A 27,758-nucleotide genomic window follows, 5' to 3' on the forward strand; every position below is an offset into this window, starting at 1 on the left:
GGTGGGAGGGTGTGCTGGCTGCAGAGGCGGAGCTTCGGGAGCCAGAGGCGGGGATTCGAGGGTTCTGGGCGGAGCTTGATATTTAAAACAGTTAGATGGGCCCTGGGCGGGAATTCAGTCGTGTCCGACTCTTTGCGACCCCATGGGCCGCAGCACGCCAGGCCTCCCTGTCCATCGCCAACTCCCGGGCGGGAATTGCGATGCCACAAATAAGGGTAGTTCGCCCGTGGGCGGAGCTTCTAGAAGTTGGGACTGGGTTTGTGACGCAGAAGGGACAGTTCTGAAGGAATGGGAGGGGAGCTAGGCTTAAGGACCCAAGAAGCCGGCGAAGGGTTCGGATGGGGCAGTGGGCGGAGCTTAGAGGAGCTGATGTTCCAGTTTTAAGGGACTCTGGGGGAATTTTTGAGCAGCCAGGGAATGTGGCTCGGCTGAACCAAGCAGGTCAGTGGGCGGGCTCTAAGGTCGCCGCTCCCAGTTCTGAGGGAGCAGTGGGCGTGGCTCTCCGGTCACTCCGAGGGCTAGTGGGCGGTGCTTGCACTTGGGCACCGCCTTCTTCCAAGGCCCACCTGCATCCCTCGGCGCGACCAGAGGAGGCGCTAGGGAGAGTGAGGCGTGGAACGCTGGGTGGGAAGCGGGCTTCCCCTCCCGGAAGTAGGCGTGGCGTGCCGCAGCGCAGCGGCCCTGGTTGGGCGCGGCACGGCGCGGGGGCGGGGCCTGCGTGCGGCGGCGGGGGCGGTGGCGGCTGTCCGCGCCCCTCCCCCGCGCTGCGCTCAGTGCCAGGCGGGAGGCGGTAGCGGTTGGAGGCTTTGCCGGGCTTTGCAGTGGGGACTTCGGCAGCCGCGCCTCAGGCACCTCGGCCCTGGTGAGCTGCGCGCGCCCGGCAGGGCCGCTTGGGAGCAAGCGGGGCGGGTGGACGGATCTGTCCTCTCAGCATGTGCGGGCGCCGGCTGACAGGAGCCGGCGGGCCGTAGGGCAGGGCCCGGTGGAGCGGACAGGGCTGGGTGGGCGCGCGCAGCGCGGGTCCCTGGGTCGGGGGCCCGCCCTGGCCGGTGTGCAAGAGGCAGGGGTCGGGGCTGCTTCGGGAGACTTGGGGTCCGGCGGGGCGGGGAGTTGAGGACCGAACCGCTCGGCCTGAGGAGAGTGAACCCAGGTCGCCTGTGGGGAGGAGGCTGCTCAGGGGAGACTTTTAGGGGTCCGGAACCCTCCTGGACGGGTGAGAAGCCGCGTGGGAATGGGGCTACCCCGGGAAGGATTGTAGGGGTCAGGGCTCCGCCGGGTTGGGTGGGGTCTTGGGTGGGGTGGGGCTGCGAGAGGCCAAGGCGCTGAGCCCGGGGGCGCCAGGCCTGGAGGCGGGGCTTGAGCCGCCCTGGGGAGCGAGTTGGGGGGGTGCCAGGGGCCGGGCTCGAGTGGGGTCTGGGGGAGCTGGGTTCTGCTTGGGAGAGGTGAGGGCGGCGGTCTGGCCTCGGGGTGCCTGCTTTGGGGTGAGAGGCCGGCTCTGGACCCTGAAGAGCTCTGGGTAAGGGGTCGGGAAGGGCGGGGTGGGGCTGGGGCTGGACTGATGTGGGTGGGGGCTGTTTGAGAGGAGGCTGAGCCGGGCGGTGGGAGCCGAGATCTGGGACTGGCGGGGGAGGGGCGAGGGGGCAGGTTGGGAGAGGAAGAATGGGGCAGGAAGGCGGCAGGGTCGGGGGCCTGGAGCGTCCGCGTGCGCTGGGTGATTCAGAGCTAGGCTTGGATGAGAGCGGGGCAGCTGGCGAGGGACGCAGTTAAGACGGAGCGCGGTGCAGGTGGGGCTCCGCTGCGCCTAAATGACTGAGGATGAGCTCAAATGTAGAGGCTGGAAATACGGGAACCGAGCCCTCCCGCCTGTCCACACAGGCGCGCACACGCTGCCCTCCGTCTCGAATGATATGAATGTGTTGGGGGCAAGTGGCCGGCTGCGGGGAGAGCCGAGAAGAAAGGGGCTTCCTCTTGCAGGAGAGGCGCTGGTCCTCCCGTCCTTTTTTGGGAGTGTTCAAAGGGTTTTGATGGCTGGAAAAGGAAACGTAGCCTTTACTGCATCGCGGTTTAGAATCACATCCTATATTTGGCTTTAATGTAGGCTGTCCTTGTTTTGTGGTGTCTGAAGTCCTTGCTCTACATGTTGCAAACGTGGGATTCAGGGTACGAAGCAAATTGCAAGTCGCTCATCTTCCCCAGGGGAGCAAGATATAGAGGCCTTTCTTTCCTATAAGACATTTAAGCAGAATTGAATATAGTGCGCGTTTGGGGAACGAATGTATATACTTTTGGAAATGGTTACAACAAAATAGTAGGCCCTCTCACTTCAGCCTTCCTGCCCCGGGTTCCATCCTCAGACAACACTTGTAGGGCTGGTAGTCACTCTATAATAATACATTTCATTGTCCTTATCTGGCAGAACTCTCTCCTGACACCAGCCTGCTAGAATAGACAGAAACATGATTAAGTATAAGCAGTTGCTTTGTACCGTCTGCTGTTCAATTGTGAAGGCAAATAGATAGCTGTTTATAGGACTGCACTTTCTGCACTGCCTGTAAAACTGAAGACATGGGAAGACTATTTTGGACTTGATTCTATGTATTTCAGAAAATTAATTTAAAGGAAACTTTTTTTTCTTTTGCCTTGGAGGTACATTTCAGAGTCACAGCACCATGTTTGGATATGAAGCCTAATAGTAACTCTTGAATCTGAGAGTTTGCATAAATAAATAGGGGGAGAAAGTGAAATAAAACTGGGAATTGTGTTGTATATTAGGCCTCCAGGTGCCACGTTCTGTGGTAGATGTTTGTCGTGTGTGCTGGGGATTGAACAAAGATTAGTATAAAGGTTGGGTACACACCTTTTTGACCAATCAGGAATGTGCCCTGTCTGTGTTTGTTTTCAGTTATTTGTGGAAGGTGCATTAAAGCCTGATGGATTCTGACGGACACATACTAACGAGAGATCACTGCACAAAGTATTACATTTTTCATGACCGTTTGTTTCTTTGCATGCAGATTGTGCTAATCAAAAGTTATGTCTATTACTTTATATATAGTTTGGGATCAGATTCAGGGTTGACAGACAAGACTTTTGATGTGTATGCTGCTTCATTTTTTTTTTTTTTTAAATTAAGATGTAATTGACATGTAACATTGTTAGTTTCATGTGTACAGCATAATGATTTGACATTTGTATACACTGAAATGATCACCGTAATAAACCTAGTTACCATTCGTCACCATACAAAGTTACATTTCTGTTTTCTTTGTGATGAGAACTTTTAAGATTTAGTCTCTTGACAACTTTTAAATATGTGCTAGGTTATTGACTGTAGTTACTGTTGTCTGTAAAATCCCATGACTTATGCATGTTGTTACTAGAAGTTTGTACTTCTTGACTCCATTCACTCCTGACATATAGCCCTTTTTAAATACTTGGATTTTTTGATTGAAGTTTTATGCTCACCACAGCTGTCGCTGTTGAGATTCACTCCACCCATGAAGAGAGTCACTCAGATACCTACGAAATGGAATGTACAAAAGGAGAAGCGATCAGTTCTTATGTTATGTCACTGGGGGTGTGGAAATTCATTTCTGTAAGATGACAGATTATTTCTTAATACTGTGTTTTGTTGCAAACAGTATTTTAGAAATATTATATTTTGGAACCAAGTTGTTTTACCTTTGGTTTCTTTTTCAGAAGTGGAACAATAATAAATTTTGCGTGGTATTTTCAGATGCAGGGTACAAATCCAGGTTTGTTTTCCTTTGGATGCATCCTGTTCCTGAGTTATAAGAACTCTTTTCTGACACGTGTATATCTTTTTAAACATAAGATGCCTTTTCTCTATTAAAACGTGGAAATACTCATGAATATTTTAGTATGACCTAGTACCCAGAATGTTAAGTAATAGAATCTCTCTGGGTTTTCATTGCCCTAGTTCAGATCCTTTAAAATGAGTGAACAAGATTCTATGCTCCTTTTGAGAGTTTATTTTGTATTTCAGTGGCACAAAATGCAATCCTTTTTGTTTTATAACTACTTTATGGAGCTATAATCCACATATCATATAATTCACCCATTTAAAGTGTAGAATCCAATGATGTTTAGTATATCCACAGAGTTGTACAGTCATCATAACAATTTTAGAATATTTTCATCGACCCAAAAGAAACCCTGTACCCATTAACAGTCAGTCTTACCCCCGTCCCTCAATTCTTCTCCCCCCCTGCTCCAGACAACTACATATCTACTTTTTGTCTCTATGGATTTCCCTTGTTTTGGACATTTTCTATAAATTGAATCTATTATATGTGGTCTTTTGTGTCTTTTATTAAGCATAGTGTATGGAAGATTTATCTCTGCTGCAGAATGTGTAAGTACTTCATTCTTTTTCTAATAGTTGAAAAATACTCTGTTCCATTGTTTATCCATTCATCAGCTGATGGACATTTGGGTGTTTCTCCTTTTTGACTATTATGAATAATGCTCTGTGAACATTTATGTACAAGTTTCTGTATGGACATATGTTTTCCTTTCTCTTGGGAATTACTGGGTCATATTGGTTACTCTGTGTTTAACTGTTAGAAGAACTGCCAGATTTTTCCAAAGCAGTTGCACCATTTTACAGTCCCACCCGCAGCGTATAAAGGTTTTGGTTTCTCTGCATCTTTGCCAACACTTGTTATCCTCTGACTGTTTGATACTAGGCGTCCTAGTGGGTGTGACGTGGTATCTCATTGTGGTTTTGATTTGCATTTCCCTCTTGTCCTTTGGGATCCTCCGTGAAACCTGCCTTAGTCCTCGCAGGCAGACACTGTCCCTGTCCTCATGCCTCTGACATTCATCACTCCCATCTGCTACAAGGAACTGTATCTGAACTTGAGCTCACTGTCTGAAAGGCGCCTTCCTATAGAAGGCAGAATGTGAGAGAGAAATGGACACGGAAGGCAGATCGAGATTCGCTTGCTCACAGCGCGGTCTCTAGTGCTGAATGATTATTTTTATTGAAGTTAACTGGAAAGATCCTGAGGTCAGTGGTTTGTTTCTCTGGTTATTATTTACACCTTTGTTGCCTATGTTAAAATAACATGAAGTACAGAGGTAATTCCCCTCTGCCTTTCTGGCACCTGAGTCCGGCTCTTACCAAAAAATTGCTCAGATGTAAACTGAGTGTCTGAAACATTTTCCTGAGGGCAGAATATTCTCATCCAGGCTCTTTCCCCCTAATAAACAGTGATGACTGGCTCACAGCCTTCTCAGCAGGGCAGATGGCCAGGGAACACATTTGGTTGGTATGATTTAGCCCCACCAAGTGCAAGCAGGCCTACCCTGATGGTGTTGAGTCAGTCAGTCAGTGCTGGAACTGCTCGTGTGCACCCCTGATGGTGGGTGTAGGTTGAGTTTTAAAGGTGCATACTGCCTTCCTTTTCACTTGCTCTTGCTTCTCTCAGAGCATCCGATTAACACTTTAATTAAAAATACTCCATTTAGTATCTTCCTAAGAATTAGAAAAAAAGCAGTTGGCCATTTGAGGTTATGTTTTCTTTTTTGTGTAGTCACTGAAGCGATTGGAGTGGAGTGAGGTAAATTTCTAGGACTTCCTTGGTGGTCCAGTGGTTAAGAATCTGCCTTGCAGTGCAGGGGTCATGGGTTTGATCCCTGGTTGGGAAACTATTAATAAGATCCCACACGCCAAGGGGCACCTAAGCCGGGGTGCCTCGACTACTGAGCCTGTGCTCCACAACTAGAGAGTCTCGAGCGGATCCCTCATGACGCAACAAAGATCCCGTGTGCTGCAACTAAGACCTGACGCGGCCAAATAAATAAATCAATGCTTTAAAACTAATAAGAATAAATTTCACATTTGTTCTTTGTCTCATCAGGCTCAATGAGCTATCTGTTCTTACATTGTTTCTTGCTCTGAGAGTTTTGTCTTTAGAGAAGTTGAAGCAACGAAGAATGCAGACCTTCAGAGCCAGACTGAGGGGGTTTCACTCTCTACTCCTGTTTTTAATAGCTGTGATTTTGTCAATTACCTGACCTCCCTGAGCCTTAGTTTCCTCTTCTGTGATACAGAGATGCTAACGGTACCTTGCTAGGTTTTGAGTAGACTCCAAATAAATTTGTGTTCCTTCTGTCTTCACTCTTAAATGTCTATTAATGAATGGAATTGGGGAGAATCAACGAGGGGCAGTTTAACACATTTTATTTTTGATGTTAAGCTATTAGTGTATGGATTCTCACTCCTACCTCTGCATTTTAGACTTCATATCAAACTTGAATCTCTGGAGAGGAAAAAAGTGTTTTAATTTTAGGATAGGAAGGTAGTGTTAAAAATGAGACAGTTTTTGGCCATCGATCTGAATTGGAACTGTCTATTCAGACGAGCTTCTCTTATGCAGGCCTTAGGCTGTATTAGGTCTGTGTATTTTAAGGAGAAAGGTTTAGCTACTGGCAAAAAAATTGATCTTTTTAGGATTTGGAAGGAGATTGTGCTGCAGTGTGTGAGATGCTCACGGGATGGAGTACGCTGTGAGTGGCAGTGTTGTGATCAAGTGTAACGTTCTGTGTGGGAATAGAGCCTCTGTTGTCTCATGGGATGTTAAATTAGGCCTGTCACTTGAATCTTATATTAATGACAAAAATCGTTCCTTCGGTTTGCCATAGTCAAGAGAAATCAAATTAACGCGGAGGTTGGGGTGAAGGTGTACTCTAAGTGGGAGTGGAAACGCTTGTGTTTTGCATGACTAAAGGTGGGAATTTCACAATACATATTTTTCCCCCTTTGGTCATGCAATTATCTACATTAAAATTATGAATAATGGATCGTAATTTTAGCACTGGTAGGTCACTGTCTTTTGACGAATGTATCGTTTTAGTGGGTTTGGGAGATTATTTCTCAGGCCCAGAGGTCCTCAACTTGGTGCCCGTGAGGTTCAGCTTGGTCAGTCCAGCTGCCTGGGCTCCAGCTCCCTGGTGACTCTGAATCACAGCTCAAGCGGAAAGTACCTCGCTGGCTTGTTCCTCATCTGACGACCAGGGGACTGTGGTCACAGGCGCTTGAGAAGTCCTGGCATTCTTGGGAAGTCCAGGAATTTGCCTGTCCCTCCCTTCTGCCTCCACCTCCCTTCATGGATGGTGTAAGTTCATTTTTGTAATTGGTGGTGTTGATTTATACTATAGTGTGGATTTTTTTTTTACAGTGTGAACCTTGATGGGCTTTCCTTAATTTTTAGTCCTTGACACAATGCAGCGATTCCCTCTTAAGCTTCCACCATGGTCTTTTGCCAGATTTACACAGTGAGTCCACTCACTGTTGTTTGCTTCAGTTCATCATCCAGATTGGTAGTTAGCACCAATTTCTTTTTTCCGCTTCTCATCTTCAGATTGTACACGTATTAAACTAGGAAACTTGGTCCAGATTTTCAGGGTTTCTTTTTAGATGTAGTTTGGGGAAACTTGAAAATACATGGAATCTCTCAGATAAGCCTTTGGTAGACGTCCCAGTTTTCATGTAAAGCTCCTTGACAGTATTTTATTGACCCCTTTTTGTGTCCTCAATCTTGTAATCTGACCGTTATAGTATGTAGTTATGGTAAGGATTTATCTTGGGTGTTTCAAAGACCAATTAATATTGCAAAGGTCAGCCCCATTAGGCCATCCATACATGAAAAGGCTCATTTTGACAGGAACAAGATCCGACGGGTACTGGGACTATAGACAGGTGTAATGAAAACCCCACAGGGTTGGCAGAAGTTGATCACTGCTCCCCAGAGTGGTCATTATGTCTCTGGGGAGCCAGGATGGCCTGGGAGCCTGGGCAGGTGGCCATTCAGTGTAGGAGCCTTTTTTGCCTCATTGTGAACTCAAAGTATGTCCTTGTGTTCTGACAGCTGCTGAGGTCTTCATCCTGTGTGAACAAAGCCATAGTTTTTTCACTTTTGTAAATGGCCATAAACACACGTTGGAAAGAAAGTGTTGGGAGAGTGAAGCCTTTGGGGGTGTATTTTCCACTCTTGACATTATCAGGGTTCTTGACAAAATTCACAGGCTCCCCCTCTGTAGGATGAATGTTTACTCACCATTATTTGCTTGCTTCCCATGAAAGATACTTAAATTCCTTTTCATAATGGTCAAGCATTCTTTTCTAGTTAAAGACTCTAATTCCTTTCATTCTTAGGAACTTAAAGAATTGAGGCCGATTTATTAATATAAGAACTCAAGCGCTGCCTGAGCGGTGACTGAGAAACACATGTAAACTTGCGCTATCATCTCCGTTAAGCCGAAGGATTTATTAGGAGACTAGTCACTTTACAAGCTAGATGGTAAATTAATTTTGCAGTTAGTAGTGTCTTTAGTTTAACATTGTCATCCTAGTTTTTCTTGGCAAGCAGGCGAGAGGCCAGAGCCAACAAGTGTTGGCCATCGCTCTTTGGGGTGACACTTAATAAGCTGCGTGTTGTCTGGTTTAGAAATAAAGTAACTGTCCCCTTAGGCTCCCTGTCTTTTATGTGAACCGCTGTTGCTTTACCGTGTTACAGAGGAAAAGGGAAACTGGAAGTGTGTTTGTTTGTTTATTTTAACTCTGAGATGTCCTTTGTCTTATGTAGTATAGAGCTGTCTTGCATGCCCTGGGCTGAATTACAATGTCAAGTGGAATAAGTGGTATGTCTTACCTGCAAAGGATAGTTGTGAGTCACGTGGTTCCCTGACCCTGAAGGGTTCAGCTGCAACTTCTGTTCTGGAGGCAGCGTGTCCATTCAGTCCCCAACCCAGGATTGGGTTGCATTCCCAAGTCTAACTCAGTTATTTGGAACCGAGAAGGCATGTTTTTGGTATAGATTCAGTGTTATAGTGGTGGGTAAGTTCCCAGCCTAGACTGAAGAAATCTGTTTAAGTCTCAGCACAACTTTTTAAAGTGTTAGTGATGATAGCTGAATTCCGGGTCTTGGGAGCTGGGAGTCGAGTAAGGAAGGAACCCAGCTCTCCCCGGTGCCCAGCCCATGCCTGTCTGTGCAGGGACATCCCGCAGCCTCAGGCCACAGCAGGCCTCCAAGTTCAGCTTCCTTCTCTCTTGACTTGAAGCTTCCACTCCCCTGTTCAGCTGGTCTCCTTTAAATAGTAGTTGCAAAGCAGGTGGTTCAAATGTGTTTCTACTAACTAATGTGCTTCTGGAGGGCCACAGTTCCTATGAGACTGCTGTTACTCAGTGCTAGAACAACTGTGGCCTTAATTGTCTCAGCTTATTTTGCTCATGTCTCTTGCCCCTCTTAGAGATACAGTATTATTATTTTTACAAAGGAGATTCCTTACTGATAAACATCATCTCTGTGAAATGTTGGCCTGTAGTCAGTGTAACAGAGTTTCAAGGGAAAGGTTGAGGGAATTTGAGCGGGCTCAGGCAGAGCCCATGTAGGAGGCAGCCCTGGTTCCTGGAATTGGGAAGAAGCCTTGTCTGCTTTAGAAAGGTTGCTTCTGGAGAGCAGATGATGACATACTCTCCCACATCCACAAGACCTGGGAGGTTGTGGACGGGCTGTGTCTGGAGGTGGAGGGGAATATGGTCAGTAGGACAGAGGGTAACACTGGTGACTCGCTCCTTGGTGGCTGTGCCTCTGCTGAAGTCCCCAAGGGCAAAGGTGCTGAAAGCACAGTAATCACTGGTGTTGATATTGTCTTGAACCATCACTTGCAGAAAACCAGCTTCACAAAAGAAGCCTACAAAAAGTACATCAAAGGTGATATCAAGTCAATCAGAGGGAAACTTGAAGAACAGAGACCAGAAAGAGTAAAACCTTTTATCATAGGGGCTGCAGAACACATCAAGCACATCCTTGCTAATTTAAAAACTGTCAGTTCTTTATTGATGAAAACATGAATATGGCAGGTTGCTCTGCTGGACTGCCGTGAGCGTGGTGTGACCCCGTATATGATTTTCTTTAGGGATGGTTTAGAGATGGAATATGTTGATACAGTTGACAGTCACTGTGGGTCCGTCACCTGTCGTCATAACTGGCTGGCTGCTGCTTTTCATCCACACAGCACCAGGGCTTAGACAGATGGGACTGATGTCATCTCAAGCTCTTCATTTGTTCTGAACGGTGATTTATTTGGCGCAAAGGCATTGTTTTTAAGCAAACATGTCGTGTACGTAGTCTAAAAATAAAATGCATTTAAACTCCAGAAAAAGAAAAGTTCCTCATTCAAAACTCTCATGATCCTTTTTTTTTTTTTTTCTCTTTTCATTTGGGACCCGCGGCTTGAAAGGGTTTTAAGTTTTAGCAGTGACTTGGTTTCTGGAATCTTGGAGTAGTGGTAGGTCAGGTCAGGGTAATGGCTGTAAGTTGGGGTGACTTGTGCTGGCCAGAGCTGTGTGCTGGTCTCCACCTGTATTTCTAATCCTTTATAAACTCATCACAAAGCCCCTTCTTTCCTCAAACAAAGGGAAATAATTGATCTTACCTTTTTGTTATTACCTCTTTAAAGGGTTTGGAAAACATGTTCAACATTTTATGAAACTATAATAAGGATTAGGGACTTGATTTTTCTGGTGCAGGTAGAAAAGACTTCTTCACAAAGTGTTAATGGCAGGCTTAATGTTTTGATTTACTTTTAAAATGTGTAATAGTCATAAAAATAAAAGCTTCCTCTAGCCCCCAAGTATACAGTTCTTGATGCTGAATTCTCTGTGTGGGGCCTGAGCCCTGTGGGGGTTGAAAGGACAGGGCGGTGGAGAGTCAGTGTCTCTGGGACACTGGGTTGAGGCCCTGCCCTCGGGTTTACGAAATGGCACTGTGCTGACTCAGGGCAGGTGTAACAGGGGAAGAGTAACGTCGATGGACAAGGCAGATGACCCAGATTGTCCGAGGTCGTGAGAACAGAATACACGTTCATACGGTGCATTTGAGTAAAATGGAAGTGTGGTTTAGCTATGGAGTTATAAAGGCAGAGGGAAATGTAATTTATGGGTGTCACTAACGGTACTGATTTCTGTGCTAATAGCAATTACATTTTGAGCTAAACGAGTAGAAGTTTAAAACAAGTGTGGAATTATTATTTTCCAGTTTGTGAAAGTGAACACTGGCACCACTATATGCCATGTTCCTCAAAGGCAGGGAAGTCTCAGGTTTTTTGGGCCTTCATTTCCCAGTCCGCTGCCGTGTGCCTGGCATACAGTAGGTGTTCAGTAAATGCTAGTCAAATAATTGAACTTCAGTTTTGCATGTTATACTTGTGCTAGGAATTGTTAGTCTTCCTATTTTGCTAGAAGATGAAAGGAATAGAGGGAATTTTCTGTGGTGTAGTACTGCTGATTGTAAACATTTGCTGGTTAAATTATGATAAGCTAGTCATCATTTTCATTTAAATAAATGTGTTAGCATATATGTACACATTTACTTACTGAAACATGTTTTATCTGTGAAGCAGATTTTGGAGTTCTAGTTATTTAAAGCATGAATTCTGATGAACTAATTTATTGAGTAAATTGAAAGTACTGGTAGCATGGAGTTCTTAGGGCTTTGATTTGTGGTTTGGTTAGCAACTCTGGGGCTTCCCAGGTGGCACTAGTGGTAAAGAAGCTGCCTGCCAATGCAGGAGACACAAGAGCTGCAGGTTTGATCCCTAGGTTGGGAAGCTCTTCTGGAGTAGGAAATGGCACCCCACTCCTTTATTCTTGCAACTGTGACTTCAGAAAGAATCTGAAGAAACGTCCTAGTGGAAGTGTGCCTTCGGCTGGAGAGTTTCTGTCAAAACAGGTGTGGGAAGAAACCTGATCTGTACCAAGGTGAGGATTTGTAGTTAAGGTAGCCCTTGAAGAAATGGAGTTTCCCTTTATTGTCTTTCTCCTTCTGTCCAGTTTCCTGTCCTTTAATATACTTGCTGTAAAGTGCCCAGAGTGGACGCTGCAGGGCCCCCAAGCCAGCCCCGGGGAGTCACAGGGCAGGTCTCAGCTCATTTCAGTGGCTCCTAGATCTCCAAGAATTTAATATGTTTGGGTTCATTTCACTTGAAAAATTGACAAGAACCAAGTACATTAATGTAGGGTGAATTGGGCACCCTTCCAGCTGTTGAATCATTTAGGAGTTCATTTGTGCAGTATTAAAATTTGAAAATCCGTAGGCTTTGGTTTATATCCCGTTATAACATGCAATCACAAAAAAAGAATCATTTTGTAGCTGCATTTTTGTGTGTGTTATTTTTGGCCATTTTTAGAGGTTCCTGCAAACTATACATGTAAGCTTGTTATAAATGTAGTTTTTAGACAAGTAGTGTTAGGGGGTGGGGCACCTCTGACCTTCCTGCTGGCCTTCTACTCACAATGCCTAAAGGATTCTTCCTGGTTTCATTTGAGGCATTTGAAAATTCTCTTTTAGTTACTATTATGTAGTCCAATTAATTTAACATAAAGGATTAAGGGCTATGATTTTCTTTTCAAATCTTTATCCAGTTTGGAGGGAAATTGGATTTGGAATGGATGAGGTTACAGTTTTACCAGCTAAGTCTGGTAAAAGCTTCTAGTAATAGAATTCACTCCCAAAATACTTAGCCCAAATGAAAGCTCATTTTGCTTCTGAAAGTGAGCTTTATTTGTCTCCACTTCCCCGGAGGTATTTTCATTTTATTAGTAAAAGAAGATGTGTGACATTTCCCACTTAAAGAACTGAGACCTTCTAAAGGTTTTGAGTGGTGGTAAAGTATTTTTTTGATAGTAATTACATTTTCCCTAGTGATGTTACATTTTACAGTTTCTTGGTTGTAGACACTGATATTCTGATTTTTTTGTGTTTCCCCCCTTTGGAAGAGAGGTATGCTGATGAGGAAGTAGTTTGTAATTTTACCAAAAAGGATTAGACAAAATGACCTGTCCAAAGGTGCGGTAAGACTTCACGAGGTACCGGCATGCTCACGCTCAGTTGCTCAGTTGTGTCCGATGCTCTGCGACCGCATGGGCCATCGCCCACCAGGCTCCTCTGACCATGGGATTTTCCAGGCAAGGATATAGAGTGGGTTGTCATTTCCTTATCGCACTTCACAGATACAGTTTTTTCACAAAGTGGAAGGTTTGTGGAAGCCTCGCATCCAGGAAGTCTGTCAGCACCGTTTTTCCAGCAGCGTTTGCGCACTTCACGCATGTGTTCGCAGTTTGGTGCTTCTTGCAGAATTTCAGACTTCTTCACTGTTATACTTGGTATGACGCTCTGTGATCAGTGGTCTTTGATGGTCCTGTTGCAGTTGTTGTGGAGCATCACGAACCACGCCCATGTAAGTGGTGAACTTAGTCAAGGGGTTTTCTGACTGCGCCACTACCTGGCTGCTCCCTCGTCCCTCTCTCCGTGCGCTGCCCTATTCCCTGAGACACAGCAGTGTTGAAATTAGGCCCGTTAATAACCTTGCAGTGGCTTCTAAGTGTCCACGTGAGAGGAAGAGTGTTAGGTCTCTCACTTTAAATCAAAAGTTAGAAATAATTAAGCTCAGTGAGGGAGGCTAACAGACTTCTTGGGCCGGTTCGTCCAGTTGTGAATGCAAAGGAAAAGTTCTTCAAGCTTGCTCGTGAACCTGGAATGATAAGAAAGTAAAGCAGTCTTACTGCTGATATGGAGACAGTTTTGGTGGTCTGGAGAGAATACCAAACCAGCCACAGCATTCCCTTAAGCCAGAGCCTAATCTCGAGCAAGGCCCTAACTCTCTTCAGTTCTGTGAAGGCTTGAAGTGAAGAAACTGCAGAAGAAAAATTTGAAGCTAGCAGAGGTTTCTTCATGAACTTTAAGGAAAGAAACTGTCACTGTAACATCAGAGTGCAGGGTGAGGCAGCAAGTGCTGATGTAGAGCTGGAGCAAGTTATCCCGAAGATCGAGCGCAGGTTATTAACGAAGGTGACTACACTAGACAACAGATTTTCAACACAGATGAAGTACTCTTCTAATGGAAGAAGATGCCACCTAGGACTGTCATAGCAAGAGAGGAGAAGTCAGTGCCTAGCTTCAGAGCTTCAAAGGGCAGGCTGACTCTCACTGGCTAACGCAGCTCGTGACCTAAGGTGAAGGCAGTGCTCGTTTACCATCCTGAATATCCTAGGGCTGTGAAGAATCACTCTAAATCTACTCCGCCTGTGCTCTATAAATGGAACAACAAAGCCTGGATGACAGCACAGCTGTTTACAACGTGGTTTCCTGAACATTTTAAGCCTACTGTTAAGACCAACTGTGCAGAAAAACATTCCTTTCAAAATATTACTGCTTGTTGCTGACATACTTGGTCACTCCAGAGCTCTGGTGGAGAGGTAGAATGAGGTGAATGTTGTTTTCCTGCCTGCCAACACAGCTTCAGCTCTTTAGCCCACAGATCAAGGAGTAGTTTCAACTTTCAGATCTTACTGTTGAAGACATACGTTTTTGTAAGGCTATAGCTGCCATAGATGGTGAGTACTCTGATGGATTGTGGCAAAGTCAATTGGGAACTTTCCGGAAAGGACTCACCATTCTAGATGCCACTTAGATCATTCATGATTCATGGGAAGAGGTCAGAATACCAACATTAACAAGAGTTTGGAAGAAGTTAATTCCAGTCGTCATGGATGACTTCAGTGGAGGAAGTAACTGCAGATGTGATGGAAATAGCAAGAAAGCTAGAACTGGAGCCTCAAGATGGGCCTGGATTGCTGCCGTCTCATGCTCGGACTTGGACAGATGAAGAGGGGCTTCTCACAGGGGAGCAAAGAAAATGGTTTCTTGAGGTGGATTCTGTACCTGGTAAAGATGTGAAGATTGTTGATATGACAACAAAGGTTTTATTTAGAATATTACATAGATTAAGATGATAAGGCAGCAGCCGGGTTTGAGAGGATTGACCCCAATTTTGAAAAAAGTTCTATCATTGGTAAGATGCTCTCTAACAGCTTCGTGTGCTACAGAGAAATCTTTTGTGAAAGGAAGAATCAATTGATGTGGCAGGCTGTTGTCTTAAGAAATTGCCACAGCCACCCAGCCTTTCGAAACTACCACCCTGACCTGTCAGCCATCAACCAAAAAGGGTTATCACTCACTGAAGGCTCAGATGATAGCTAGTTTTTCAAAAAGGCAATTAGGTATTTTTAAATAAAGATGTATACGTTGTTTTCAGACATTATGCTGTTATGCGCTCAGTAGACTGTGTGCACGCTAAGTCGCTTCAGTCGCATCTGACTCTGTGACCCTGTGGACTGTAGCCTGCCAGGCTCCTTTGTCCTACGGATAACGTGAACGGAACTGTTACGTGCACTGGGAAACCCTAAAATTCTTGTGACTCACTTTACTTTGAGATGTGCTTTGTTGCAGTGGTTTGAAACTGAACCTGCATTATCTTTGAGCTGTGTACACCTGTGCACTTTCCTGTCTCTATAAAATGGCTGAAAATTCTGGAAACAGGGAGATTTTTTATTTTAAACAATGTTAGTTTTGTTTTCAAATAGCTTGTTCTGTATGTTTACCTTCAAGCTCTGGGGCACCTCTGTGGGCAAACTACCTTAGTTTGTTAGCCACAGATTGTTACTAATCTGAAAAGTCACAATAAGTAATTTAAATATTTTCCCCTAGTTTTTGCTATTTTCAGATACCCTGCTTATAAAGAGAAGGCTCTTGGGAACTCCTCCTAAAAAGGTGGTTCACCCTGAATTGACTCCCTGCCCCATGTACTTTGCGTCCCAGCAGCACAGTGACTTTGGTGTGAATATTCTATTGCAGTGTCTCCTCTTGGAGACTGTCAGCTCCATGAGAGCCTGGCTCCTCTTCTTAGCATCATGCCAGACACATGATCAGAGCTCAGTAAATAGTTGGTGAATAAATGCATGATGAATGACTGGGATTAAAGACCTCTTCAGCATTCACAGTCGAGCATGTGTGTTATGAGTATAACCGTATGGGTGCTGGTAACTCCATTCTCCTTGAATTGTGTGTGTTTTATGGGGGGATGTAGATTGCATCCCAGTGAAAGAAACGTTCCGTATAGACTTGTAGGCTTTAGATTAATACATTTAATAATAATTGTATTAGTAATAGCATCCTAGAAATAATTTATTTTAGTTCTCCCACTTTTAGATGAAGAAACAACCAACCATAGGACTGAATTGATTTAGTGGTTAGGTGACTGTGTCAGGTTAAGTTTATCTTGCATCAGGCCAGAGTTATTCCTACTCTACCTCCCTTGAAACAGGGTCAGGAGTGTGTTTATTTGATCACTGTTTGCCTAGGGTATATAGTATTAAAAAGGGAAGACGGCAGTTCTTCAGTTGAAGGAGATTAGTGGTTTTTTTTTTTTTTTGACATTGCTACTTTTTCCTATGGCTAGCTTTATGAGGGAGAAGGCAATGGCACCCCACTCTAGTACTCTTGCCTGGAAAATCCCATGGATGGAGGAGCCTGGTAGGCTGAAGTCCATGGGTCTCGAAGAGTTGGGCATGACTGAGCGACTTCACTTTCACTGTTCACTTTCATGCATTGGAGAAGGAAATGGCAACCCACTCCAGTGTTCTTGCCTGGAGAATCCCAGGGATGGGGGAGCCTGGTGGGCTGCCGTCTCTGGGGTCGCACAGAGTCGGACACGACTGAAGTGACTTAGCAGCAGCAGCAGCCTTATGAGGGTCTTCATAAAAATGCCTTTAAAAACCCACAGAAAGATCTGGGAGTCTGATAATTTCATTTCCTGCTCTAAGTATATAGCTAAAGAATCATTAAAATTTTATTCCAAGAGAAACTCCATCTCAGTAGTTGGAACAGACTTAGCAAGTTTGAACAGTCATACACAATGTGCTTTCCCCCAGCTGTTGATAAGAAAAGTAGGTCATCAGTATAGAAAGAGCATTTCAAAACACACTTGTCATTAATTTTTAAGTGAGAGTGCTGGGTCAGTCATGTCGGTAAAGGTTCTGCAATTGGGATGAGCACTCTTGGGATTAATTTGGCTCTTTGAAGAGGGAGGCAGAACCAAGCTTCCGAGCCTGGTCTCCTGTGGGGCACTTCAGGGAGATGCTTCAGCTCAGAGGATTTTATTTGGTTCCATCGTGTTGTCTGGGCAGGCGGTGCCTGTCTCTTGGATGGGGGATTCTTCAGCGATCCTTTCTTAAAGCTCCAGGGAAGCATAGCATGGTGCATTTATAAAGATGCTGCTGCTGCTAAGTCACTTCAGTCGTGTCCGACTCTGTGCGACCCCAGAGACGGCAGCCCACCAGGCTCCCCCGTCCCTGGGATTCTCCAGGCAAGAACACTGGAGTGGGTTGCCATTTCCTTCTCCAATGCATGAAAGTGAAAAGTGAAAGTGAAGTCGCTCAGTCGTGTCCGACCCTCAGCGACCCCATGGACTGCAGCCTACCAGGCTCCTCCATCCATGGGATTTTCCAGGCAAGAGTACTGGAGTGGGGTGCCATTGCCTTCTCCATAAAGATGCTGGTGATAGCAAAAAGCTGGGAGATACAAGGGACTGTCGTCCTCATATGTAATCTTGGGGGAAACCTGCCCTTCCTTTGATAAAGTAATAAAAAAAATTCTGTCATTAAAGAGCTAGAGATGACCCTTGCGACCTTTTAAAAGTTCTTGATTTAGTAACTAAAATTCATGGCATCTAATTCTTCTTCATTTTAAGGGAGTTCCAACACAGACCTCTTTGGTTGACGAAGGATCTTTCTTTAAAGAGACGAGCGTGCAAGAGCTGAAGTGGGATTTCGAGTTTTTGTATTTAGGATCTTTTTCTGTGGCTCTGTTGCTGTTCACGTCATGCTCATTTCTTTCTTAAAAATCATAGCCTTGTTGAGTGTGTTGACAGGTACTTGTAAGGTGTCTGAAGCCTGCCTCGTGGTGACCTGGTGCAGATGACGGCTTGCTTGGTCCCTTGCCGCTGCATGTTTTGCTGTCACTCTGAGCTGCCCATCGTACTCTGTGTCATCGGGGAGCGCCTACTGATTTCATTTTAGAGACTCTGTAACCAGGTCCTGTGAGTACAAAGTTATAAACTGTAAAAGCAGGAGTTCTTTTCTTAGAAAGCTCCGTACCTCACCTTTTAGAAAGTATTCTTTTTAAAAAACTAATTTATCTTATTTTCAACCGTGCCAGATCTTGGTTGCTGTGCAGGCTTTTCTCTAGCCTGGGCGCGCGGGAGCTGCTCCCTAGTGCGGTACACGGGCTTTTCACCGCGGTGGCTTCTCTTGTGGAGCACGGGCCCTGGGCTCGTGGCTTCAGGAGTTGAGGCACTCGGGCTTAGCTGCCCCAAGGCATGTGGGATCTTCCAGGATCAGGGATCGAACCCATGTCTCCTGCAACTGAGCAGCTCCCAGGGAAGCCCAGAAACTATTCTTGACATGTAGATCTCCAGCTTTTTATACATGCCCGGCTCTTCTCTTGGACATTTGAGCACAGAGTCCCTTGACTTAAACCTAAGGGTTTTCAATCAGAAGCAAAGATGGGTTTCCTTCGGCATACCTGATGTGTTCTGTCATTCGTCTCAGTGTATTTGAATGCAAACAGCCAGCTTCTGTAGTTTATAAAGTGTGAGCCCAGTGTCATTTCCTATTTAAAAATGGCACCAGCGGGCCAAGTGGAACTGTGAACTGTGGAGGCACCGCCTGAAGGAGTTCTGAGAGGCGTTGCTGGCTGATGTGGGAAACCCAAACTGAATGTGTGTGTGGAGTTTATCACTGAAAAAGTATGAAAGTTCAGGGGGTGAGAAGTTGAACTGCCCTGTACTTTGTGGTTCGAGGTCAAACTGTCTCTCTGGAGTCCTTTATCTTTGGGCGAGTCACGCAGTGTCTCTGGTCTAAAAATGAAGGGCCTGGAACAGATGACCCTTTTTACTCCAGGCTGCTTCTGTGGGGCCCGGTCTGGATACTTCTTGGTAAATCCTACTTGCATTTCTTTGTATTTTCTTTCCAAGAAGCATTTAAAAACCAAAATGTTGTAGGATTCTTGGGTCAGAGCAAAGTGCACTTATTGTTGGTATGCCTCATTTGTGGCATTTGACCTAGGACCTGAGTGGATAAGGGGACGTCAGTGTTTGGAAAGCTATAATGGGTGAATTTTCACCCATTACTTTTGCCCTTTTTTTTTAAGTCTTTTATTGAATTTGTTACAATATTGCCTCTGTCTTATGTTTTTTGGCAAAGAGGCCTGTGGGATCTTAGCTCTGACCAGAGATGGAACCCACACCTCTGCATTGGAAGGCAGAGTCGCAACCACTGGACTGCCAGGGAAGCCCTGTCACCATTCCTCATGTCATGATGAATTGAACCAACATCAAGGCTGTTTCATAGTTGCAGTCAGTTGTCTTAAGTGGTCAGCAGTTTTTCTAAAAAATAATTTCCAACATCTCTGGAGTGCAAACTTTCACCCTTAGCTGCTGTGTGTGAGGAATGTTGTGTGTCTGTCTGACTTTCTGCTGTGCTTTACGTAAAGCAGATTGTTGCATGTGGTCTTTTTTTTCTTCCTTTGTAAAACAGCTTCTATTAAACTAAGTAAATTAGGCTTTTTTTTTTTTTGAGGAGCTCATATATGGATCTATTAAGGGATTGGATGCAATAAAAGTAATTTGTTAGGTGAACTCTTCAAGTATCACTGGTGGGTTTGGTTTAAGGCAATTCAAAAAAGCCAAGCCATCTCATATCCAAAAGTGATGAACCTTGAATTTCTGTATTTAATCAGAGTACCTCTCCCGTATTTGCTCCTGGTGTCTGCTGTCTTAGGAATGTGCATCCTACATAGGCTTGCGTGATACCTTTACAGCTTCTCACAAAGACTTTTTAACTGTTGGTGCTGCCATTTAAATAGCGGATTTGGGGACCCTTGTTTCCTCCCCTGCTGTCCTGCTTGCCACTTTCTATTAAATAACGTGTCTGATCTCTCCCCACATCTAAAAGGGCCAGAAAAACAGCAGCTCAGGGAACATGTCCTTTCCCTGTAGGGACACTCTGGAGTCTTCCTGTGGTTGCTGCTGCTCAGCCTCCTGAGCCCTTGAGCGGTCTGGCCTCTGGAATGGTCTCCGCACATGTGCGGAGCAGGATTTTGCTGCTAGTAGGGGTTTTCCTGTATGTGTTCCTAGCAGGATGTGCTTCCTTTCATACACACCACAGAAGTGCATCTGCTGGAATCTTTAAACAGATAACTTCTCAATAAACAGGAAAATGTCAAAATTGTGGTCCCTTTTTTATGAGATTGATGGAAGCAGAGAGAATGGAGAAAAAACGCAGTGACATTTACTCAGGTGTTTGAGTGTTTTATTTGGTGCCATTATAAACACCCTGTTTTGTCTACGTTTCCCCCTGTAAACACCCAACACATTTCTTTTATGGCCTTTGAAATATATTTTCTCTGTTAACTTGACTAGGCATTACCACAAGAAGCATGCCTTTACACTCTCGTCGAGGTTGATGATGATCAGCTGACTGTGAGATGGAAGTTTTCTTCTGAGAATGATTTTTAGCAAACTTTGCTCTGATGCCTATAAAATAGGTCCTTAAAACATGGACCTTATTTTTCACAGTTTGTTCTTGGTTAAAATGTTTACCCAACATGTAAAGAAAATTTTAATAATTTTTTGTTTCCTTAGATGAACTGTTAAGTATTGTGGGCATCAATAGCTTATAGGTTTTCTTTCTTTTTTTAAGAGTCTTTCTTTACAGATCAGCTTTATTTATCTCTGGCTGTGCCGGCCTTAGTTGCTACACTTGGGTTTTCTCTAGGGCGGGGAGTGGGGACACTTTTGGTAGCAGCTCCTGTGCCTCTCTTTGTGGTGGCTTCTCTTGTTGCGGCTCCCAGGCTGTAGCACACTCGGGCTTCAGCAGTTGAGGTGCATGGGCTTAGTTGCCCCACAGCATGTGGGGTCTTACCAGAGCAGGAGTCAAAAACCCGTGTCCCCAGCGTTGGCAGGTGAATTCTTAACCACTGGACCATCAGGGAAGCCCTAGATTTTCTTCATGAAGCTGAAAACAAGGACATATTATCTACTGATTAGAAATTTGTGCGGGAATGTAAATTGGTGTAATCAGTATGGAAGATGGTATGGACGTTCCTCAAAAAGGTAAAAATCGAACTACCATATGATCCAGCAATTCTACTTCTGGGTATTTATCCAGAGGAAACTAAATCATTATCTTGAAAAGGTATCTGTACCCCTGTGTTCATTGCAATATTATTTACAATAGCCAAGATAATGGAAACAACGCAGATGTCTGACAGATAAATGGATGAGAAAGTGTAGTATTGTGGAATATTATTCAGCCATTAAAGAGAAGGAAATTCTGCCATTTGTGACAAGATGGATGGATCTTGAGGGCATTATTCTAAGTGAAGTAAATCAGAGACAAATACTCTTTATCGCTTACATGCTGAATCTTAAAAACGAAAGCCAACACAAAACCCAAACTCTAAGCAAATAGCACATTTGGGGGCTTCCAGAGGTGGTGGGTTAGGTCGGCGGGTGAAACGGGTGAAGGGGTCTGAAGGTGCAAGCTTCTGGTTGTAATATAAGCAAGTCCTAATGTACAGCCTTGTCAGCTACAAAAAGGGTAAATGAACTGAAAAGAGGCTGCCATGATGGCTGCTCAACAGTCAAGACTTAACTTTTAATCTGCTTGCTTGGCTTTCAGTATCATCTAGAGACTTGGGCAGAGGAGATGTGTCTGTGAGAGTGTTTTATAGTTGAACCTGTGCTCTCAGCCTGTTCTTACAGTCTTTGTCTTTCAGATATTCATCAGTTTTTATTATAATGAAAATCATTCTAGAACAGTCCCAGTCTTACTGGAAATTTGGGCAGAATGATCAATTGCTTATTATAAGGCCTTGAGTAAGGTTCATAATTCCCAACATTTTGTGGAAATTAAACAACACATTGCAAACAGAACAAAAACCACATTGCATTTTTTCTATCTAAAATCAGTTTATTTTGAAATTTGTAAACATTGATTGCTTAATGATTGCTGCGCTGTCTCCCTCTTTATTACCACGAGGACCTTAATTACTGTGACAGTTGGAAAGAAAAGGCCCTATGCAGTTCCAAGAACTACACTTGAAAGACTAATGGGCAGACAACCTCTCCAAGAGTGAACTCTGATAAGATATTTGAAATTGAATGTATTCTATCCTTGGGCTTTTTGTCTGTGTATTTGTTCAGCATTGTTTCATCTATTCTTTTTAATATAACTGAAAATTAAATTTACTTATAAAATGCCTTCATTTGGGGGATGCTTTAGTTGTGTAATTTGGGATACGATATTTAATAAAAGAACACCTAAGTTTGATGGTATGACACTTTGGAAATTTATAGCTGAACATCTAAGAAATTGGTGAAACACTAATGTATACTACAGGCTTCTTTATCAGGAAGAGGTTTGTTTTTCTGTAGTGAACACCATGCTGCCATGGGAGAATATAGAGTTTTGTAAAGGTTCGTTGATAACTGTTGCTAGGTCATTAATGTGAAATCGTACTTTTGGCTCATAAATTGGCAGGAAGTTGACTTGTTTTTTTTCCCTTGGGGTAGGGAAACCTATTAGCAGGCTCTGAAATAACAGTTGCAGACATTTATCAGACAGTGCTTACTATGTTTCAGACTCTATACTAGGCACATTGCATATTTTTAAAAAACATTTTTATTGAGAGATAATTCACTTATACAATTCACCCTACTTAAAGTATACAGTTCAATGGTTTTTAATATATTCACAAATATGTACAAATATGTAGAGCTGTCACCACAAATCGTAGAATATTTTCATCACTTCAGAAAGAAAGGCTGTACTCTTTAGCTATAACCTCCTATTCTGTGATACCCCTTTCTCCCCACAGGCAATCACTAATTTGCTTTCTGTGTCCATGGGTTCGCCTATTCTGGGCCTTTGTGTGAATAGGAATCATAATATGTAAGCTTTTGTATTTAGCTTCTTAGCATAATAAGGTTTATTTAAGTTGTAGCATGTATTAGTATTTTTTTTAATTGCCAAATAATATCCCTTTGTGTGGATATATGCCATTTTGTTTGTCCATTCATTGTCCAGTGGGGATCGAGCATTTGAATTGTTTTCACCCTTTGGCTGTTGCAAATGGGCTGCTCTTAAAATTCTTGTACAAATATTTGTCTGACTACCTGTTTTTAGCTCTTTGAGGTAAGTTCCTAGTTGTGGAATTTCAGGGTCATAGTGTAACTCTGTTGAATCATTTCAGAACTGCCAGACTGCCCTCCCAAGGAGCCCACTACCTGTGTCTGAGGGTTCAGATTTCTCTGCGTCCTCATTGACACTTATTCTCTGGCCTGATTCTAGCCATCCTGGTGGGTGTGAAGTGGTATTTCAATGTGATTTTGATTTACATTTCCCCAGTGACCAAAAATATCCAGCATCTTTTCTTGTGTTTTTGGACATTTCTCTTTTGGAAAGACCTATTCAAGTCTTTTGCTCATTTTGAAATTAGATTGTTTGTCTTTTTTATTACTAAGTTGTAGGAACTCTTTATACTAGAGACAAGTACTTTATCAGATATATTATTTCCAAAAATTTTCTCCCATTCTGTGAGTTGTCTTTTTACTTTCTTGATGGTGACTTTGAAGCATAAAGGTTTTTAGTTTTGACGCAGTCCATTTTGTATACTTTTTATTTTTGTTGCTTGTGTTTTTGGTGTCATAGCTAAGAATCCTTTGCCAGATCCAAGGTCATGAAGATTTACTCCTGTGTTTTCTTCGAAGAGTTTTAAAATTTTAGCTCTTAGAGTTATATCTTTGATCCATTTTGAGTTAATTATTTTATATTATGTGAGGTCAGGGTCCAGCCTTTTTTTTTAAAATCATGCGTTTATTATGAAAATATGGTAACACATTTACAAAAGACTTGGAAAATACAGAACAAAGTTACATAGAGTTCCGCTTCCAGCTTCTTTTGTGTCTGTTGTGCGGTCTCAGCACCAGTTGTTGAAAAAAAGAGTCTTATTCCCCACATTGAATCATCTTGGTACCCTTGTTGAAATCGCTTGATCAAAGATGTAGGAAGAACTGTCCGTTCTATTCCATTAACTTATATGTCTGTCCTTGTTCTGATTTTGTCAGATACTTTTTCTGTGAGATGGTCATGTGATTTTTGTTTTTTATTTGATTGACACGTTACATTAATTGATTTTCAAATGTCACACCAACCTTGCATTGTGGGAAAAGTCCCACTTGGTCACAGTGTAGAATCCTTTTCACATGTTGCTAGATTTGGTCTGCTAGTATTCAGTTGAGGATTTTTGCATCCATATTTATAAAAGATATTAGTCTAGTTTTCTTGGGATGTCTTTGTCTGATTTTGGTATCAGAGTAATACTGGCCTTATAAAATTAGTTTGGAAGTAATTGGTGAAGAACTGGTATTGATTCCTTAACATTTGATAGACTTCAGCATTGAAGTCATCTGGACCTGGTATGTCAAATATCGTTTTTAATTCTTATTATAAGGTATCATCCTCTTCCATAGGTGAGGAAACTGAGGCTCAGAAAGGTTAGTGGCAGGAGTGGAACTTGAATCCGGATTACCTTATGTCAAGGACCAGGATGATAAAGACAGCTGTGTGTCTCTGACTGTATAGGGCAGTGTAATAAAATGCGATCCTGCTGCAGTCCCGGTAACAGGGGCTCGTTTAATGGTCACTGCAACTTTATGTGTATTGTGTCCATTTCCAGGCAGAGACTCTGACCCTGAAGGAGGTTATGACTTGCCCTGCTGAACCCCAGCCAGGAGGTAAACGGAGTGCTTTGCGCTCACACAGCTGCCCGACTTGCGAGCCCGCCCTGTTCACTGCTCTTCTCTGTTGTGTGCAGTGTGAGCAGCCGTGCCACACGTGGGCAGCTGAGCCCAGATGAGGTTCGACCTCGGGTGTGGATGGCCTGGCCCAGACAGCGCAGCACGGCCAAAGCCCTGGCCTTCGCCCTGTCTGCTCTGTCACTAACACTCTGCTCCGTGGTTGTAGCAAAAGAACCTCTCACTCAGACTTCGTGTACTTGGGATGGAAATTTGTGTAACATACGTCACTCTGTGTAATACAGACGTGACTTTTAAAGGTATTTTAGTACGTCAGACAGCCAGCAGCTTTGTGAGATGTTTTCCAGTGAAGACATTCAAAGCATATTTATATTAATATTCACGTTGTTGGTGAGATTAGATGGTATCCTGGCCTGTTTGACTGAAGAGGAAAAACTGTCTCCATTTTTCAAGTTAGAGGGCTTCCTCACACGTCTGTTCACACTGACTGAATGGTGGCCCGAAAAGCTGACCCAGTGCCCATGTGGGTGGAGGGGCTGGGTGGGTGGAGGACTTCCCAGAGGGCGACGAGAGCTGTCTCAGCCTAGCAGCCAGTGTTCGGGACCTGCTGGGACACTGGGGCTGGAGGCTCCACTGTGCAGACTCAGGCTGTCTGGGTGGCACCCGCTGGTACCTCTGCTCACTTGTGCTGTGTTGTCCTGTCCAGGGCCCCCGTGTGGCTTCTGGGGCAGGTGGGGGCAGCGCCTGACTGTGCCACACGGGAGGAGCAGAGCTGGGTGTCTGGCTGCTCCTAACTAGGCTGTCGGTCAGTTTTCCCTGCAGCACTCCCCCCCCCCCGACCCCGCTGGCCACGCACCGACATCAGTTTCCCTTCTGAGCGCTGGGCCTGGCGTCCTGTGAGCTGCTCCTCCGAGACCTCTGCTGCGGGGAGAGCACTCACTTCTGTCAGCCCCACGGGCTCGACAGCATTCCTCTTGCACAGGCTCGTGGTCCCGCTTGCTCTCTGTAGGCTCCTTTCCAGTGTCTTTGCTTCTCTTTTGGCGTTTATACCTGTGTTTATTCCTTTACTGTCATTTTATTAGGATTTCAGGAAGGAGTGGAGAGAAATGCCATTTGTGAATTTCTTTTGTAAATTACCTCATCGTGTCCTTTGTGTGATTTCCCATTGGGATTTTCATGTTTGAAATCTGTAAAATCATTACTTAAGCGGGATCAACTCTTTGGCACATAGTGCAGGTCTCCCTTCCTCTGCGTTAACTGCACTTCTGAAACGCCTGCTAGAAGGTCATGGCGGGGATTCCGGCTTTTGCGACTTGTGTAGGTGGTCAGGGAGGGAAGTGGACCCTGAGACCAGCTGACTGTACGTTGCTTTTTGTATGGACGTGCTTTTCTTTAGGTTTCACCACCTTGTGGAAGCTGTCTTGTCTTCTCCAGCTTGAGACGAATTCATTCTGTTGCACGGATGGAGGGCCCCGGCCAAGTGGGAGGAAATAATTTACCGTCTCCTCACTGAGGGCTTTCGGCATCTGCTCTTCCTGGTCAGCTGGGAAGGTCTGGCAGCTGCTGCACTGAGGAACACGGGTGCGCAGCAGCCTGCCAAGGCTTTGCTGCCTCAGCCCAGCCACATGCCCTGGGCTTCTGCACTTAGCAGTGGGCCCAGAGCCGTGAGGAAGGGGATTCAAGGGTGGGGGCTGGTGGTAATTAGTGGCCCCCCACATATGTCCCATTTGGCACGAGTGGACAGGTATTATGTGCCCTCCTCTGTCCTTGGGGACAGGGGAACTAGTTTGCAGCTGAGTTGTGAAGGTTTGCCTGTGTTCCATCGTCACGTGTTTTCCGGGGGCTCCTTCCTCCCTGGCCAGCATGAATGGAATGTCCTGTGTTAGAGGACAGGAAGATGACACTGCGGTGCAGCCCAGGAGACCTCAGTCAGGTGGGGCCTGCTGCTCCTAAAGCCTGACTGCTTTCAGTGTTGGACAACCCAGTGGAATTTGGGGTCTAAAATGACCCCCGAGGAAGCCCGGGAACACCGGCTTGGTGTCCCTTTCTGTCCCCAGGTCCCCTGGGCCCCTTGGGAAGTGGCTGTGCTGAGTGGTCAGCTCTGACATACTGGTTTCCTTTCCCCTCCTTGAGTTTTTCTTTTCCTCTGCTCATGGCTGCTGCCGTGATGACCCCAGGCCTTTCTCCATCACAGCAGCTTCTTAGCCCAGCCCCTTTCTGCCTGATCAGTCCAGTGTGCCGGTGGCACCCCTCTTATCATCCAGTTCATCTCCACTTTTCATGAAAATTTTTGCCTTGCTTTTTCTCTTCCTCAACCTGGCTTTGGCCCCATGATAGCAGAAGTAGTCAGACTGCAGGTAACATCACCAGAGATGTGGTTCTCAGTTGCTCTGATTGTTCTGCTTGTGTTGGAAGCCTCTTGAAGGCAAGGGCGGTTTGTTTGTGTTGAATTCTCCACTGTTTGTAGCTGGTCTTGTGGAAACACTCGTGAGCAGACACTGCTCTCAGACGGCAGAGTGCTGATGTCTGGGGAAAATGCTTAAAAATGGAAAAATTACCTTGGCAGACTGAGGAAAAAGCCACAGTATCATAATTTGGGAGAGGAGGGGATTCCTCAGCTTCAAATCAACCAAATGACTTCACTTTGGAGTTTTTCTTATCCATAAAGGGGTGGGGGTCATAGTGGATTGTCTTTTCAGTCCCACCCAGCCCTGAAAGGCTAATTTCTTTCATTCTTTACCTTGATTTTTCTCTTAAAATTAAAACTAATGAGCTGTTTCTGGATCTCGAATTTGGAATTTTTCATTTCTTTGTAATTCTTTCCCTGACGCATTTTGCAGTTCTCTCTGAGTACGTGCTGCTAAAGGAAATTTGGATTTGCCATTTGGCCACCATTTAAGAGAGCAGACAAAATGCTATACTGTTCTGTTTTTTTTTCCCTGACTTGGAGCTCTTCATTTGTGAAAGTAAACTTTCTCTCAGGGGCATGATTTTAACTTACTTTTTGTCCTCCC

The 27,758-nt window shown here is 44.6% G+C and overlaps 1 protein-coding gene and 1 pseudogene across 3 annotated transcripts in view; both read left to right on the forward strand.

Annotated features, from left to right (window-relative positions):
- The first annotated feature begins 308 nt into the window (after positions 1-308).
- Positions 309-27,758, forward strand: part of CORO1C (coronin 1C) — a 76,620-nt gene continuing 49,170 nt past the window's right edge. Inside the window, exon 1 of one of the 3 annotated variants that reach the window (XM_059875988.1) lies at positions 309-441. In XM_059875988.1, coding sequence (XP_059731971.1) covers positions 339-441 — 103 coding nt within the window. In that variant the 5' untranslated portion in view covers positions 309-338. 3 annotated transcript variants of the gene reach the window in all.
- On the forward strand, positions 1,532-27,755 carry LOC104974678 (translationally-controlled tumor protein-like; annotated as a pseudogene).

This window comes from Bos taurus, chromosome 17 (genome assembly GCF_002263795.3).
Source record: "Bos taurus isolate L1 Dominette 01449 registration number 42190680 breed Hereford chromosome 17, ARS-UCD2.0, whole genome shotgun sequence".
Taxonomy (NCBI): Eukaryota; Metazoa; Chordata; class Mammalia; order Artiodactyla; family Bovidae; genus Bos; species Bos taurus.